Source organism: Amphiura filiformis, chromosome 8 (genome assembly GCF_039555335.1).
Source record: "Amphiura filiformis chromosome 8, Afil_fr2py, whole genome shotgun sequence".
Classification (NCBI taxonomy): domain Eukaryota; kingdom Metazoa; phylum Echinodermata; class Ophiuroidea; order Amphilepidida; family Amphiuridae; genus Amphiura; species Amphiura filiformis.
Window position 1 is genome coordinate 20707313 of NC_092635.1, and position 17400 is coordinate 20724712.

Here is a 17400-nt window from a genome sequence, read left to right on the forward strand (position 1 = left end):
AGGCATTCTCATAAATAGAGGCATTAGAGAAGCCATTGAAAGTTTGGTGAAGAGAGTTCAACAGGAAACTAACAGCCATTATGAATGTACAGGAAGTTGAAGATCAATAACACAATCAATACAAAGGTCCAATATATAGCAAATTAAGTGTCCACAATGATACAAAAATATATCAAATTCATGCAAAATACATCAAAATCAGGAACAGTTAGATGAAATAAATATCACAAGAAGTATCCTGGTGTCACAAGCTACACACTGATATAAAAATTTATATACAAAATCAGTCTGGAAACTGCTAAAAGTTGCGATTATTTGAGAGAGCACAGGAGAGCACTGCTGCTGTTGTTGCTGCTGCTGATATCGTCAGCAGCAGAAAGGGTGGGTTTCAGAGTTTTGGTATAAAGGGTATAAAATAAAACCAGAGTTTTGGTATAAAGGGTATAAAATAAAAAGGATGGGTTTGAAATAAAAAGGGTGGGTTTGTATCACCACTGCCAACTATGTGATAGTTTTATGCAGACTAATTAATATGGTAATATCTAAATACCAATGTGCAGCTTTCCCCAGCTTGACTGGGAAATCCTTAATTCAATGGGAGCTTAAGCATTGTGGCTTCAATGAGCTGCAGCTTGGTTGGGGACGGCTGTGCACTGGTAAATAGGTATGAGCGTTCAGGGTGACAAATAATTCCACAATCCAAAGCCCTTAAACACCTCTAGCTCTTATCCCTGTTTCAGATTTACAATTAGTATTTTAAAGTTGATATGAACAAAATTGCATTTTTATGGCAGATAATATTTTGCTGTACATGTTTTGCTGTATTATGACCACCTGTTTTTAATAAGAGCCTATTATCACAAGAGTCATTACCCTCTCAAATGACTTTGTAGAGAATACCACATCTGCTACAAACGCCACAAACTCTACAGGTGTCAGTTTCGGGAAGTACTCCCCGCAACCCTCGTATCGATGCAGCCAATCAGCCACCGTCTCCGGTGCTTTCTTGAAATTTCTATCACCCTCCCAGAAGAGTTTCCTTAGATATGCAGCATAAACCTGACTGGTGGACAAAGAAGAGCCATCCTGCAAAAAATGAGATGAAGCAATTAGCTGCAGAAAAACCTATGTAATTTTACTTATTCTTCAGGATGAAATATGTTGTCAGTACACAATGGTGGTACTTCAATCTGCTAATTAACCAGTTCGGAACTATGATGCAGAGACACAAAATGTTTATCAGATGATGTGACACATGGTATTTACAATCCAGTGGCGTGGGGCATGGGTGCCCGCAATCGATTACAAAATTTAGAAAATCACAGCTTGTACCCCATCAGACCCAGTGCCCCCAATCATGGTCAGTGCCCCCCCAATATGATGACCCATGCTACACCACTGTTACAATCATAGCTCACAAATAAACTCTTATTTATCCAGACATAGGCTGAACAATAGTGCTATGATACAGTACAAGTAAGATCTCCAAAAAACAATTGTGGCTGTGTGAAAAAATTTTATGGGTAAATATTTGCCCTATTATGAATGATAAAACCTTCATGCCTGCATGTATAACTTTGCAAAGAATATGCAGTGATAACTTTACAGACCTTCATAGGAATTTTAGCAGCCAGCTTTGCAATCACGTTAACATTGGCTTCTTTTAACACAGGTGCTATGACATCAACTGGATTGGAGTCCCCATCAGAAAAGCTCTTATAATCTAAACCTGTAAAAAAATAACATGCAATCATAGTTATAAACAAATGAATAAAGAAGACTTTGATCCTAGAATACAAGGATTTTGGTAGAGTTGACAATTAATTTGACATATATCACACTAAACATATTCGATCTAATTAGAGGCATCATAGTACTCTTGATTTTTTTTCATTTATGTTAAGTATTTCAAGATTCAAAATCAAAGATCAAAATTATTTACCAGGAGCAGCCGACTTCAATTTCTTCAAAGCTCTAACATGTACATCAGGTTTGACTTTATCTCCCTCAATCTCTCTTGCACAAAATTGCATTAATGTATAAAAGTAGATGAGGCGTGAATGATCGCTGCCCTCTATTGTTGGGTAGACATCATCTTGGAGACGTTCATAGAATTTGGTAGGGTTTGATACCAAGGTGGACCTGATTCCCAGTTTGTTGACTCTTGCCTCTATTTCTTGTGTTGGTAAGCTGGAAGTTAAAAGATGTATCAAATGCACACTTGATGGATATGCCTCAAACAAAGAATGAAGAAAGTGAAATTTTAAGTTATGAAAATGTGTGGCTTCTCTTTGCAACTTTTTTTAAAATTTTTTTTTAAAGAAGCTTGGGTAGTAGAGCCCTGCATTTTGAGAGTAATAGCCCTCCTAACATAGCTACAACGTTTGGTTACTTACCCACTTCAAGCTTACTTCTAAAGTTGTAGTACCATTTTGATATGAAAATGTGTGGTTTCTCTTTGCAACACTTTTTATCTTTGCCACAGGAGCCTTTTTTTTAAAGAAGCATGGGTAGTAGAGCCCTACATTTTGAGAGTAATAGCCCTCCCCACATAGCTATAACGTTTGGTTACTTACCCACTTCAAGCTTACTTCTAAAGTTGTAGTACCATTTTGATATGAAAATGTGTGGCTTCTCTTTGCAACACTTTTTTTCTTTGCCACAGGAATCTTTTTTAAAAAAGAAGCCTGGGTAGTATAACCCTACATTTTGAGTGTCATAGCCCTCCCCGCATAGCTACAACATTGGTTACTTACCCACTTTCTGAAAAGAGGAAATCTAGATGAGACATGTAGACATCCCACAGAGGAAGCTCATAACGCGTGGCTAAGGCTACTGATAGCTCATACACTTCTTCTTCAAGAGTCCTGTGAAACAAAATATAGGTTTATATGATCAAACTTACGAGAAGAACATTTTGGTGTGACATGTGTAGAAGTAATCCATGTGTAGCTTAGACATCAAAGGCAACTAATTTTGTTTGTTACTAATTGTGATATTCCAGTTGAAATCCACCCCCTAATCTTCCACACAGTGAGTATATATTTCAAATGGAATCACCTATTCAGGTATCCCCATTTGTAATTCACACTCCCTGTGTGAAAGTTAAGATCATGTCATCCATAGGGGGTGTATGGATTTAAAATGGAAAAGCACATTTTGTTACATACCAAATCATGATCATAATTCAAACTATAATAACACAGGTAAGAAACTTGGGAATTATGTGTTTGTTTGTTGGATTGTATGCAACAAGTGGAGAAGAATGCTGGGTTCTTTAATCAGACCACTGATTAAAAAACCCATAACTGAAATCTCTACTTGAATCAGTGAGTATTTCAAACAAGCAGTGTCAGCAACCTTGATAAATTTTGAAGTTGGCATAATGAACTTGTTTTATAATAGCAATACACCTTTCTACTGTTCTTTGTTTCTGTACTTCAGGGATGAAACTCCACTATTGACAAAAAGCCTGAATAAGCCTGAAAAACAGCATGAAAATGACAGGAATAGCCCTAAAATGGGCTGAAAATAAAAGAAACTGCGTAAATCTGGACTACAAAAAAGCCTGAATTCAGGCAAAAGCCTGAAAAGTTACATCCCTGGTACTTACATGGCAAGTCCTAGTATAGTCTCATGTTTGTATTCACTGTCATGGGTAAATCTCTGCACATCAACACCTGGATGGGAAAAATAGATATACTTATCATGAATAAACAAAAACCATACCTGGACCTGGACCTGGACCATCTTAGGATTCAAACACTTACTTTGCCATAACATGATAGATTTGGAAGATCAAATGAAGGTTTTGTTCACCACGACAGAAATACTTGAAAGGGATGCATGCAAATCAATTTTTATATCAGTTCTAATATTCCTATCATCAGAATCATTTCAAACCACAAAATACAGCTAACAAGTTCCAGTTTATTGGATGAAATAAAAGTAACATCAGCAGGTCCATACATATTCATTATTTTGCATGCATTAATATGATGTCTTGTGTCCATGTGTGGGGTATAATCTATGCCCAAATACACCTATTTATAATTATATGCCTACATAAACTTCAACACCTTGCAAAGAAACATCTTCTCACCTGTGCCCAGTTTAAGTAGAGCCTGTGCTTGATCATAATCAACCACCAGCTTAACATACTGCTGCAGCTGAGACACTAATTCTGCCACTTCCAATGACCAGTCAGAACCATCAGCATCAGATACATAATTGATAACCTTGTCAATCAAGTCAACAGGTGATTCATGATAGTAGCTTTGCTCTGAGGTGCCTGGTTCAAGGCTAGGCAAGAGGATGGTGTGTAGCTGGATGGCATAGTAGTAGGCAGATAGTTGGAGCACTAGACCAGTACGTGGGAGTTTCTGGAAGCATTTTTCTGCATCTAATGGCTGATATAAATAACAGAAAGTTAATATTTTTGGCATACTCAGTCCAATTACATTAATATCTGTTTATGAATTGGCTTTCATGTTTCATGATTATTAAAACCATTTTTTCTTAAAATTCTTTGCAAATAATCAACTTTCTCTTATATTCTAACTCTCTACAATACCTATCATCACACTATGAGATTTCTCCCACTTTCCCTCTCTCTATCTCAGTCACTCACTCATATATATGCTTTCTTACTGTTTCCCTGTCTGTCTGTCTGTCATCGGGGGGTGTCTGTCTGTCTCTCTCTCTCTCAATCTTTCTCTCACTAATCCGACTCTCTCAAGCTTTCTTTCTGTCTCACTTACTTTGTCTGTCTACTTGTCTTTATCACTCAATGTCTGCCTCTTCCATCCCCCTTTATAATGCACAATAACTTCAGGTTTACAAGCTGAAAGTTTTTAAGTGAATATTATTGATAATTTCTTACATTTGGCAAGGCAAGAAGATATGACAACCCAAGTGTAAGATCTGATGGAAGAACTTCTAGAGCCAACTCAAGCAGCACTGAAATGAAAAAGTGAAATAGAAATGAAATGTAATGTCACCTAGATGTAGGGGTGCAAAATCTGTATTTACTTTACAGGCATATGTGTGTACTTGCGTTCCACTGCCTATGTCACTGATTGGTGTGAATTCTTAAACCTGTAGATTAATCCTTATTAGCTTGATATCTTAGTAATTGTTAATTCCTGTGACTGAGGAAACTGATTATGTAAACATTTCTATGCTTCCCAACCCTGACTCCCAAGCATACACAACAATACACATCCCATGAGTCTCACCTTCAGTTGCCGAGTCATGTCCATCCTCCCCATTAGCCTCTGTTAGCTTACCAACTCTCAGCAGTATTTGGCTTAGATGGGTAGGAGAGTCTGGGCTTGATGGCACTTGAAATCTCCCATAATTCATTTCACCCTGTAACAAAATGTATGAAAACCCAACATCTTCAACTGATGCGAAGCAAACATATGCATCTTTGCTATAGTCACACATGATTGGACAAAATCTCTCAAATGTGATCAAAATTGCTGCATAACTTAATGGAATTATTTCTTATTTTCCAAATGAATCATATTCTATCAAATATGGGTGGTAAGGAAGGGCTAGTAAATTTATTTGGATCCAAATGATTTTCACCATATTTATTATTTTACTAAAATACACATTTTTTACCACTTTCCTCTTTACATATCAACATGTTAAAATATTAACATTCAATAAAACTGACTAGATAAACAGCATAACTCTGGATGTGATAGCATACTTGCCTTATAGCAGATAAACCCGTCAAAGTGACTTGTCTGTTATATCAATACACGATGTTATGAGTCTTATTTTTTTGCCAATTATAAGCCGAACAAACTTTAATTCTAGTCAACCCTTTACCTACCTGGCTAATATATGGATCATCAATAACACTTTCATAGAAAGGATGACAGCCATGATTATGGAATCCTGAGTTCTCGTGATGATGACGAGACTGCTCGTCAATCTCTTCACCACTCTGAGATAGAGGGCGTACCCATTTGAGGGTATCCTTCCACCATTTTCGATCACCTACTGCTGAGAGGACGGCTTTGGTAGTGGTTCCAGTAGAGGCAAGAACATGTTTGGTAGTACTTGTAGTCATAAGCAGTGCTGATTTTAACACGGTTTGCCCCTCCTGTAAAAACATGGAATTTCATAACAATCATGAAAACAATAATTTCATCAATAATAATTAATCCCCACTGATATTTTGTCCTATGACATAACATTTGATCCACAATTGTTAAGATTTGGTGTTTAAGGTTAGGTTTATGATTAGGATTATAGTTAAGATTAAGGGTTGAGATTTGAAAGTAATTTCATTTCATGACACCCTCTTACACGTTATAATGTGCATCAACAGAATTATTGTGATTGACTTCATAACATTATTTTACTTCACAATAATAGAGGTCTAAATTGATCTCACCTGTGGTTGTGCAAGTTCTTCATCAGACTCATGGGTTTCCTCCACAGATTTCTCTCCTGCTACTGGTATTCCTATCTGATGACATAAGATCTGAAAGGCAAAAAGAAAGCATATTTCATAAACTAAAATATAACATTTGTCAATTCTCAAAATGTAAAACATTTAGTAAAATGTAAAACATTTAGTGTTATTGCCTTGTTATCTATGTAAAGATCTATTTTCTTGTCCTAGTTTCCATTGAGTAACTCTAAAAGCTACAAAGCATTGGATATTTGATTGTAAGTAGTAAGGGAGTTGTAAAGGAGCTTGATCACACTGCCCCAGCATACACTTACACCAAGCAAAACTTGCTTTTACTGACATCTTTAACTGTTGTTTCATGATTGGCTACTACTTGAAATCAGTAACTTGAGCTAGAAGTCTGAGTCTATACTTCAGAATTTGTAACGTAAGGACAATCTATGAAATTAAATTTAATGATGCTATTGAGTATGGGTTACCACAGTGCCTTTGGGACCCTAACCAGCAGTCTCAGAGCACACTCTCCACTGACCTGTGTTTCTAGATGATTTCTGCTCCTCATAACATCCTCCAGTGATTCTACTTGACAGTATCCAGCAGCAAATGCAAGCAGTTGTCTCCTGCCTTGGACGTTACTGAAATCTGTTTCATCTGCTAACTTCTGACATGCCTCCCATCCTGCGCCATAGTTGAGTTGAATAATATCACTGCACATGAGGTATGCTGTGTGGTAATCTTTGGCCTAAATGAAAAAGGAAAGACACAAGTCTAAATTTAGAGAAATAGATAACATAAGACTCATCTTCAATTAACAGTACCCACATGGACTTTCATCTTAAGAATTGTTGAGTTGCACAAGATGAAAATATACAGCTTAAAATAGGAGTACCATGTTCTCTTGAATAAATACCCCCTCCACCCCACCCCCTCTCATAAGACACCCCACATATTTTTTTAAGTAAAAGTGACCGAAATGCTTAAAACTGGCATGTTGTTGGGTGTCACGATCACCAAAGATAGAACTTATAAAGTAAGTAAACCGGTTGTGACCTGTGCTTCGCCAATTTGTAAGCTTACATGACCTTTTTCGTCCAAAATTCTCTTCTAATTAATATACCCCTTCCCTTTTTCAGGGGCGTTTATTACAGGAAATACATTATTTAATGAACTGCTTACCTGCATAGCAGCCTGTGCAATGACAACCAAGATAGAACCCTTCCTCTTCACCTCATCATCACCTGCAACTCTCAATAACTTAGCAAGCTGTAGAAGCTGAAAACCATTAACAAAATGGGTTAGTATCTAGACATTCTGATTTTAGATTTTGTCAACAACAACAAAAAACAAAAACAAACAATCAACAACAAAAAAACACATTTTGAGCAAAATGTATCATTGAATTTCAATCTGCTCTATCCTTTCGGCACAAAAGATAATATGCCTATCAAACCATACAACCAAATCAGTTGCATCAACACATACCAAGATATTCAATGCAAAACAGACACCAGCACTGAAGGAAAAATAACTTCTGGCAGAGGCCGAAACATCTGTGAGTACTGATTTTATTAGGCCTGATTTGAGAACATTTTACAAGAATCTAGAAATATTTTTTCTATCCTAACAAGGACTAGAATTTGATACCACAAATGATTGACTATACAGCTAAATCTAACCATTTACATTTGTCAAATCTTGACTCAATAGTGACTTACCCTATGTGATTGTTTGTAAGAATTAGGAGATGATTTCAGCACTTTTTCTATCAGCTCCAGTCGGTTTTTACACAGTCTCACTGAAATAAGAAGAGTGCAGATCAGTCATAATCAGGGACAGGCGATTTGCGCGGAAACAAATAGCAAATTGCGCGGAAAAATATAGCAAATTTCGCGGAAATGCGCGGAAAAAATCAGCTAATTAGCGCGGAGATTGCGCGAACTTTTATACATAAAACATACATATAAAACAAAAAAAAAAAAAAAAACATATCAAAATATGAAATTATATACCGTGTCATGCAGAGTATTAGGCTATGTATGTTTAACATTATGATATCTAAATCACAAAATTTGTGGCAATTTTTGACCAATTTAGGCATTTTGGCTGCCATTTTGAAAAGCGCCCTCTATCTGGAGTTTTTCACACCATTTGACCATTTCATATGTTTTAGATGTTTCAAAGTAAAAAAAAAAAAAAAGAAAGAAAAAACACTTTCAAATCATATTTCCGTGATTTGGTCACGGAATCATTATTTTCACCCCTACTAATATACGTACACCCCACAGAATTAGAGAAGTACCCCCATACGCGAAAGTAAGCAACACTGGTACGAGACAAATTAGTAAATGGTTACATTCATGTTTTTGTTAATCTATCGTTACATGACGCGTACTCTTCAAACAAGGCTGATATTTCAATACAGACAAACAAAACACCACTTTTGTTCACATTTCATAGTGAATTGCACGGAAAAACATGAATTTCATGGAGAAAATGAAATTGCGCGGAGAAAGGAAAATTTCATGGCGTCACATGATTTCACGCCATGCGAAAATCGCCTGTCCCTGGTCATAATCCGGAAAAGGTACACAGTCTGAAGGCATTCTGTTATTACATTCATTGAAGCACCACAAATATTCTTTTAATTCTTTGCACAAATATATATTCTGATACTTAGGGTTGGGCATATCTTACCTCACACATGCATACCCCCCCCCACACGCACACACAGAAGTACATGCATACATATCTTACCTTGTAACGGTAGTATAGATACATTGAAATCATCTAACAAGGCCAGGCTAGCAATAAGATCTAATTCTTCTTGAATACTGGATGGTCTATCTGTTATCAACTGCAGACAAGCCCTGACAAAACAAAATACACATGAAGCCAACCATAAAAGTCTCATCATATATCGAGAAGAGGTACAAGTGTATGTGACTAATGTATGTGAATATATTCAACAAAGTATTGAACTATTAAAGTTGTGAAATATTTCTTATATAAAAAAAAAGCATCTTTCTGATAATATTTAGGGTTTTTTTTCATTAATGCAAAAAACAAGGTTAAATCTACGGATGACATATTTTACAAAAAGGGTTGTTGGTTTACAGCGGCCTTAAAACACTATTATCTTCAAGTTGGAATAAGATGTAATATGTTACACACCGTTTGCAAGCGTCACAGCCCCTCTGTGCAGGAGACATTTCAGTAAAAAGAAAATAATCAATATGATAATCAACTTTTATAAAATGTGTTTTTGTACCTGGCAAGGTCCATGCATGAATCCATCAAATCTGCTGAAGAATTGAAATACTCCTCAGCGGCAGACAAAACCAATTGTATAGATTTCTCGTAACCAATGCGTGGAGCTGCAGCATCTACCTCTGGTCTGCTGGGATCTTTAGACAGACGCTGCTTGTACTGTTCCTGTGTTGCACTCTTTGTCACCAGCTCACCGGCAAGATTGATGTTGGGAAGAGAGCTGGAACCTAGAAGGCTTTCCACATAAATCTGTAAGCAATATATGGTTTTTAAAAATTAGTGTGACTTGCCAAATTGAGCACAATTTGGTTTATATTGAGAATAATGTATGTGTTTTTTGGTTATTTACAAATGCCATGAAGCCCGAAGCACCTTAACATTGCTAAATGTAATTATGCTTCTTAAGCAATTCAAGTTGTACCTGTGGATGACAGATGATGGTTACATTCCCCATATTATACAGATTTTGCTCTCTCCCTCCTATATTTCCCACATTCCTCCAGCATGAGGTATGAAGTTACTCCATTTCCGGAGGTTCTGCGCCCGAGCGCAAAACCTCCAAAACCGGAGGTTCTATGTATAACGTCGCAGAAACTCCGCTTTTGGAGGTTTTATGCATGGACGACAGTGACTATTATTATAGTTAATAAACCACCACAGCGTGCATAAAACCTCCAAAATCGGAGTTTTTAGCCCGTCATAAAACCTCCGATATTGGAGTTTTTGCGCATCAAACCCTAATTTTATAATAAATGTTTAAACATGCTTAACTTCATTACTTTTAGTATACGCAAAACCTCCAAAATCGGAGTTTTTATAGCCCGTCATAAAACCTCCGATATTGGAGTTTTTATGATCAAAACTAATATTATAATAAATGTTTAAACATGCTTAACTTCATTACTTTTAGTATACGCAAAACCTCCAAAATCGGAGTTTTTATACCGTCATAAAACCTCCGATATTGGAGTTTTTATGTATCAAAACTAATATTATAATAAATGTTTAAACATGCTTAACTTCATTACTTTTAGTATACATAAAACCTCCAAAATCGGAGTTTTTTACCCCGTCAAAAACCTCCGATATTGGAGTTTTTATGCGTATCAAAACTAAAATTATAATAAATGTTTAAACATGCTTAACTTCATTACTTTTAGTATACGCAAAACCTCCAAAATCGGAGTTTTTAGCCGTCATAAAACCTCCGATATTGGAGTTTTTATGTATCAAAACTAATATTATAATAAATGTTTAAACATGCTTAACTTCATTACTTTTAGTATACGCAAAACCTCCAAAATCGGAGTTTTTATACCGTCATAAAACCTCCGATATTGGAGTTTTTATGTATCAAAACTAATATTATAATAAATGTTTAAACATGCTTAACTTCATTACTTTTAGTATACGCAAAACCTCCAAAATCAGAGTTTTTATACCCGTCAAAAACCTCCGATATTGGAGTTTTTATGCGTATCAAAACTAATATTATAATAAATGTTTAAACATGCTTAACTTCATTACTTTTAGTATACGCAAAACCTCCAAAATCGGAGCTTTTGCGCGCGTCGCAAAATCTCCGATAGTGGAGGTCGTACGTATCAAAACTAATATTATAATAAATGTTTAAACATGCTTAACTTCATTACTTTTAGTATATACGCAAAACCTCCAAAATCGGAGTTTTTATGCCGTCAAAAACCTCCGATATTGGAGTTTTTATGTATCAAAACTAATATTATAATAAATGTTTAATGCTTAACTTCATTACTTTTAGTATACATAAAACCTCCAAAATCGGAGTTTTTATACCCGTCATAAAACCTCCGATATTGGAGTTTTTATGTATCAAAACTAATGTTATAAAATTGTTTAAACATGCTTAATCTTAATTACTTTTAGTATACGCAAAAACTCCAAAATCGGAGTTTTTAGCGTCGCTAAAACCTCCGATATTGGAGTTTTTAAGCATCAAAACTAATGTTATAAAATTGTTTAAACATGCTTAATCTTAATTACTTTTACTATACGCAAAAACTCCAAAATCGGAGCTTTTGCTCCGGTCGTAAAACCTCCGATATTGGAGTTTTTATGTATCAAAACTAATGTTATAAAAATTGTTTAAACATGCTTAACTTCATTACTTTTAGTAGTAGTATACGCAAAAACTCCAAAATCGGAAAACCTCCATTTTTTTAAATTGAATATATCGGACCCCTTGAAACGTCGATAATGTATTCAAGTCATTACAATTGAGAAATCTTTTGTCGGTATATGTGATGCAACCTCATTGAAACCTCAATAATATATTCAAGTCATTGCAATTGGGACATCATTTGTCAATATACGTGTGATCTGCCGACAATAAACACCGCTAATAAGTTTCCTATTCACCTTGGCTTATCTTATAGGAGAGTAAGACGCTCTTTATGGGATTAGCTTATAAGACGCTCTTTATGGCAACAATTATTCCTACTTTACCCAAGGTTATTTAGGATAAGCCAAAGTTTATCGACGTTCTTTTGAATTAGTCATTCATGCAGCACTTTTAAGTTTCATGAAAGTTTTTGGCAAATATAAAAAGAAAGGGGAAATATTGTTAAGATTTCACCAAAAAAATAATGATAAAATAAAGGATAATAAAACATATTTCAAGTTGAATTAAATGGTGGATTTATGTATCCACACGAATAGCATAATAATATTTAAACTTCCGAAATGTAATACTTTTAAACATGCTTAATCTTAATTACTTTTAGTATACATAAAAACTCCAAAATCGGAGTTTTTAGCCCGTCAAAAACCTCCGATATTGGAGTTTTTATGTATCAAAACTAATGTTATAAAAATTGTTTAAACATGCTTAACTTCATTACTTTTAGTATACGCAAAAACTCCAAAATCGGAGTTTTTGCGCCCGTCTCAAAACCTCCGATATTGGAGTTTTTGCATTACTTTTAGTAGTAGTATACGCAAAAACTCCAAAATCGGAAAACCTCCATTTTTTTTAATTGAATATATCAGACCCCTTGAAACGTCGATAATGTATTCAAGTCATTACAATTGAGAACTCTTTTGTCGGTATATGTGATGCAACCTCATTGAAACCTCAATAATATATTCAAGTCATTGCAATTGGGATATCATTTGTATCAAAAAGTATTACATTTCGGAAGTTTAAATATATAATTAAGGCCTATGCTATTCGTGTGGATACGCAAATCCTCCAATATCAACAACTGCACTTAATTCAACTTGAAATATGTTTTAGTACCCTTTATTTCATCTTTTTTTTTTTTTTTGGAGAAATCTTAACAAAATTTCCTTCCTTTTTTATATTTGCCAAAACTTTCATAAAAACTTAAAAGTACTGCATGAATAACTAATTCAAAAGAACGTCGATAAACTTTGGCTTATCCTAAATAACCTTGGGTAAAGTAGGAATAATTGTTGCCATAAAGAGCGTCTTATATAAGCTAATCCCATAAAGAGCGTCTTACTCTCCTATATAGATAAGCCAAGGTGAATAGAAAACTTATTAGCGGTGTTTATTGTCGGCAGATCACACGTACCGACAAATGATGTCCCAATTGCAATGACTTGAATATATTATTGAGGTTTCAATGAGGTTGCATCACATATACCGACAAAGGATTTCTCAATTGTAATGACTTGAATACATTATCGACGCTTTCAAGGGGTCCGATATATTCAATTTAAAAAATGGAGGTTTTCCGATTTTGGAGTTTTTATGATACTATTACTAAAAGTAATTAAGATTAAGCATGTTTAAACAATTTTATAACATAGTTTTGATACGCAAAAACTCCAATATCGGAGGTTTTATGACGGGCGCTAAAAACTCCGATTTTGGAGGTTTTATGATACTAAAAGTAATGAAGTTAAGCATGTTTAAACATTTATTATAATATTAGTTTTGATACTAAAAACTCCAATATCGGAGGTTTTATACGGGCGCTAAAAACTCCGATTTTGGAGGTTTTATGATACTAAAAGTAATGAAGAGCATGTTTAAACATTTATTATAATGTTAGTTTTGATACGCAAAACTCCAATATCGGAGGTTTTATGACGGGCGCAAAACTCCGATTTTGGAGGTTTTATGTGATACTAAAAGTAATGAAGTTAAGCATGTTTAAACATTTATTATAATATTAGTTTTGATACGCAAAAACTCCAATATCGGAGGTTTTATGACGGGAAAAACTCCGATTTTGGAGGTTTTATGACGCCATGTGGTTTATTAACTATAATAATAATAGTCACTGTCGTTCATGCTAAAACCTCCAAAACGGAGTTTCTGCACGTTATACGCAGAACCTCCGGTTTTGGAGGTTTTGCGCTCGGGCAGAACCTCCGGAAATGGAGTAACTACATACATGCCAGCATTAAATGTCTGGTGCTGCCACTACATAAAATCCTTCAAATAAATCTTACTTTAAAGTTCCAAATAATAAATGTTAGAATTGAAACCTAGATGTCATAATAAACACTTATTTCTTTCATACCTCATAGCATTCCTGTGGCATTAAGCATGTATAGACTTTCCTTTGTAACTCCAGCAAATCTGTCAATAGTTGCTTCCATTCATATTCATCCAAAGGCGGCTTTCTGTAAGTCACAAAATGGAAGAAAATTAAATACCAAATAGTAAGCGCTGCAGCTTGGGACTCATGATTATGAGCATTTATCTACCGCTTTCATTATTATTCATTTACTAGTGGAGAGCAATTGAAATCTGATCAATGTATTGGATCCTTTCTCGTTTCTTTAAAAAAGAAAAATCAGCATAATTTGTCAAAAATCCTTAATTCATCGCTAACAACTTAATTCAGATTGTTTAACTTAGACATTTGCCATTGCTGCAGAAGATTGTGTTGCTTGGTAAAAATGTCAGTTTTGAAAGCAGGAAAAAGCAGTCATATTATTACAATTATCATTTAGAATAGCAGCAGCACCTGAGAAGGTAAATTGACTACCTCTGCATGAAGTGGGAACACAGTAACAACATTTCCCAATATGGCGATCTAGTAGCTCTCAACTGATTAAGTATCCGGTTCAAATGTTACCTACCTCCTTGCAGCTTGTCTTGTTAGCCTGATCATAATCTTCTTGGATTCCTCCACGTCATCCTGGGTCTCTTTAATGAAGGCTGGTGGCTTAGGCACATCATGGGTACGGAGGATTTCTGAAGCTCTCAAGTGATCCAGTAACTGATCAACAAGTCCATGTAGGCTTGTCATTTCTTCTGACACAATTCTGCATTGGAAACACATGGGATATATATTAATGACAGTAGTACTAGTACATTGATGCAACTATGCTATAGACCTATTTCCCAGACATCACCAATCAATCGATATGGGGTCCAGCATTCGCGTCGTCCACACACAAATGCAAATAATGTTCTGATTCCACCACTAGACTAAAATAAATAAATAAATAAATAAATAAATAAATAAATAAATAAATAAATAAATAAATAAATAAATAAATAAATAAATAAATAAATAAATAAATAAATAAATAAATAAATAAATAAATAAATAAATAAATAAAAAAATAAAAAAAAAAAAAATAAAAAATAAATAAATAAATAAATAAATAAATAAATAAATAAATAAATAAATAAATAAATAAATAAATAAATAAATAAATAAATAAATAAATAAATAAATAAATAAATAAATAAATAAATGTAGGCATTTATACAGTGCCTTTGATCTGTAATTTTAAAGTGGATATCAAAGTGCTTAACTTAATTCTACTGCCAATAGGATATATCACACCATTTGGCTGCCAAAAATAACAGCACCAATATAACAGTTACCCATTTTACAACTGGGTGGAATGGAACAAGACAGTGTCCTGACAAGGTTTGAACCCACAACCTTATGCTCATGAGTCAATTCCCTAAAAATTAAGCCACTGAGCTCTCCACAATATAATGCAAATGCATTTTATGGTAGATTGAGAATGATATGGATCTGTTGAATTTTATTTATTGAAATATTTATATGCGACCAGATCTGGTCTAATCAGGCTAAAGTCAGCAATAATGAAACTGAGATATAGGCAAAAAGTGAGGAGGAAAAACATAAGAAAATGGACATTTAAAAGCTTCATAACTTTGTTACCAAGTATTCAAGAGACCTGGGATTCAACATCAGTAATTGTATGTACTGAGCAAGTTAGTAATGGTAGGGACTCAATTTTCAAAATTTCCAACCTTTGCCTGAGTGGATCAGATTGGGTCACATATATAGCAACAGGTCATTTGAGCCAGACTTACCCTAGTGCTTTCTTGGGCATACAATCCATAACTTTGAATGCTAGGTCCAATTGATCATCCCTCTTACAGGCATACACACAATCATGACCTAACCACATCAATTCTTTAGGGTCTATCACAATTGGGTTGGCCACCTACAAAGGAAATCAAATAGGGTCCATAACATTAGTAGATTTGACATAAAACCTTTTGATAGACACGTTGAGGTGTTTCTGTAAATGCTTTAATTTTGACCAAATTCAATAAGCTATATTATGCAGACAAATTTGAAAGAGAAAGATGATTAATTGTTGCTGAAAACAATAAAAACACAAAAAAATGGGCTCTTTTGGCAATATACTTAACTGATATCTCAAACAATTTGTGTGATGAATGGCTAATGTTTTCTTGATCATGTTACACACATCACAATTTAAGAGATTATAACTTACCCCTTGTTTGGAATTCTCAAATATCAACACACATTTCTCCAGATCATCCTGTAAAGCAAAATTAATTCAATTGAAATTAAAATCTTGAATCACAACCCCACATTTCATGCATCAAGTTATAAGTAAATATGAGTACTTAATAAAATCTATGTGCCTTGTATCACCGGTGTGTACGCATCAAAGATATGTGCAGTTAATCACAACAACAGGAGAGTCTGCCTGATGTTGCAACAGGTGTTTTGATTTCAATTGTGTTGTAACAATTAATCTATAGCCCTAATTGATTTCATTCAATACATGAAAACAATCACTGCCAAAAGACAACCTTTTTTAATCAATATTTTATTAATCAATATTGGATATTGATCACTATTTCACTACCCTGGTTAAGTTCCAAAAAAAGTACATTAGAGATTACGTGTTTGCATTTACAACCCTCTAAATTTCATACATTCATAAATTACAATGTTATATTCCCCTGCTTGCATTAAAAAATCCAACAAGTTCAATTGCAAAGGTAACACATTTCTAATGCTTATAAATAGTGAATTATTTTTTAATGTATTATCAATCAATCAATCAATCAATCAATCAATCAATCAATTTTTATTTATGAAAATTAAGGCATCAGCACAGAAGACCCTACCTGCAATAGCTGCCCTATAGACATTTGACAATTTCTGCATTCTATATTGTACACATCAAAAGATGTTACAGCTGGCAGCTATATATTACAGATAGGCTTTCTTACACTTACCCCATGAAATCTGTGTACCCACCTTTGCCATAGACAGCATATACTTGGATAAGAGATTCTTTTTACTTCCAGGCATACGCTTTTCACATCGGTCAAGGAATGGCAGCACCCAGCGCTTCATATTCTTCACATACATCTCTTTGGAGGACTAAAATACAAAATAAGCTACAATTATTTCTGTGAGCGGGTAAATGCA

General features: G+C 34.6%; 1 protein-coding gene across 1 annotated transcript in view; it reads right to left on the minus strand.

Moving 5' to 3' along the window:
- LOC140158788 (NBAS subunit of NRZ tethering complex-like) overlaps positions 1 to 17400 on the minus strand; it is a 72959-nt gene that overhangs the window by 26128 nt on the left and 29431 nt on the right. Inside the window, exons 27-46 of the mRNA XM_072182004.1 lie at positions 17227 to 17352; positions 16448 to 16495; positions 16017 to 16150; positions 14798 to 14983; positions 14233 to 14335; positions 9702 to 9949; positions 9188 to 9300; positions 8149 to 8228; positions 7610 to 7705; positions 6966 to 7175; positions 6413 to 6502; positions 5846 to 6118; positions 5238 to 5370; positions 4883 to 4959; positions 4103 to 4409; positions 3614 to 3680; positions 2757 to 2867; positions 1943 to 2190; positions 1611 to 1729; positions 874 to 1086 (exon numbers count right to left, since the gene is read on the minus strand). Coding sequence (XP_072038105.1) covers positions 874 to 1086; positions 1611 to 1729; positions 1943 to 2190; positions 2757 to 2867; positions 3614 to 3680; positions 4103 to 4409; positions 4883 to 4959; positions 5238 to 5370; positions 5846 to 6118; positions 6413 to 6502; positions 6966 to 7175; positions 7610 to 7705; positions 8149 to 8228; positions 9188 to 9300; positions 9702 to 9949; positions 14233 to 14335; positions 14798 to 14983; positions 16017 to 16150; positions 16448 to 16495; positions 17227 to 17352 — 2982 coding nt within the window. The remainder of the gene's footprint in view (positions 1 to 873; positions 1087 to 1610; positions 1730 to 1942; positions 2191 to 2756; positions 2868 to 3613; positions 3681 to 4102; positions 4410 to 4882; positions 4960 to 5237; positions 5371 to 5845; positions 6119 to 6412; positions 6503 to 6965; positions 7176 to 7609; positions 7706 to 8148; positions 8229 to 9187; positions 9301 to 9701; positions 9950 to 14232; positions 14336 to 14797; positions 14984 to 16016; positions 16151 to 16447; positions 16496 to 17226; positions 17353 to 17400) is intronic.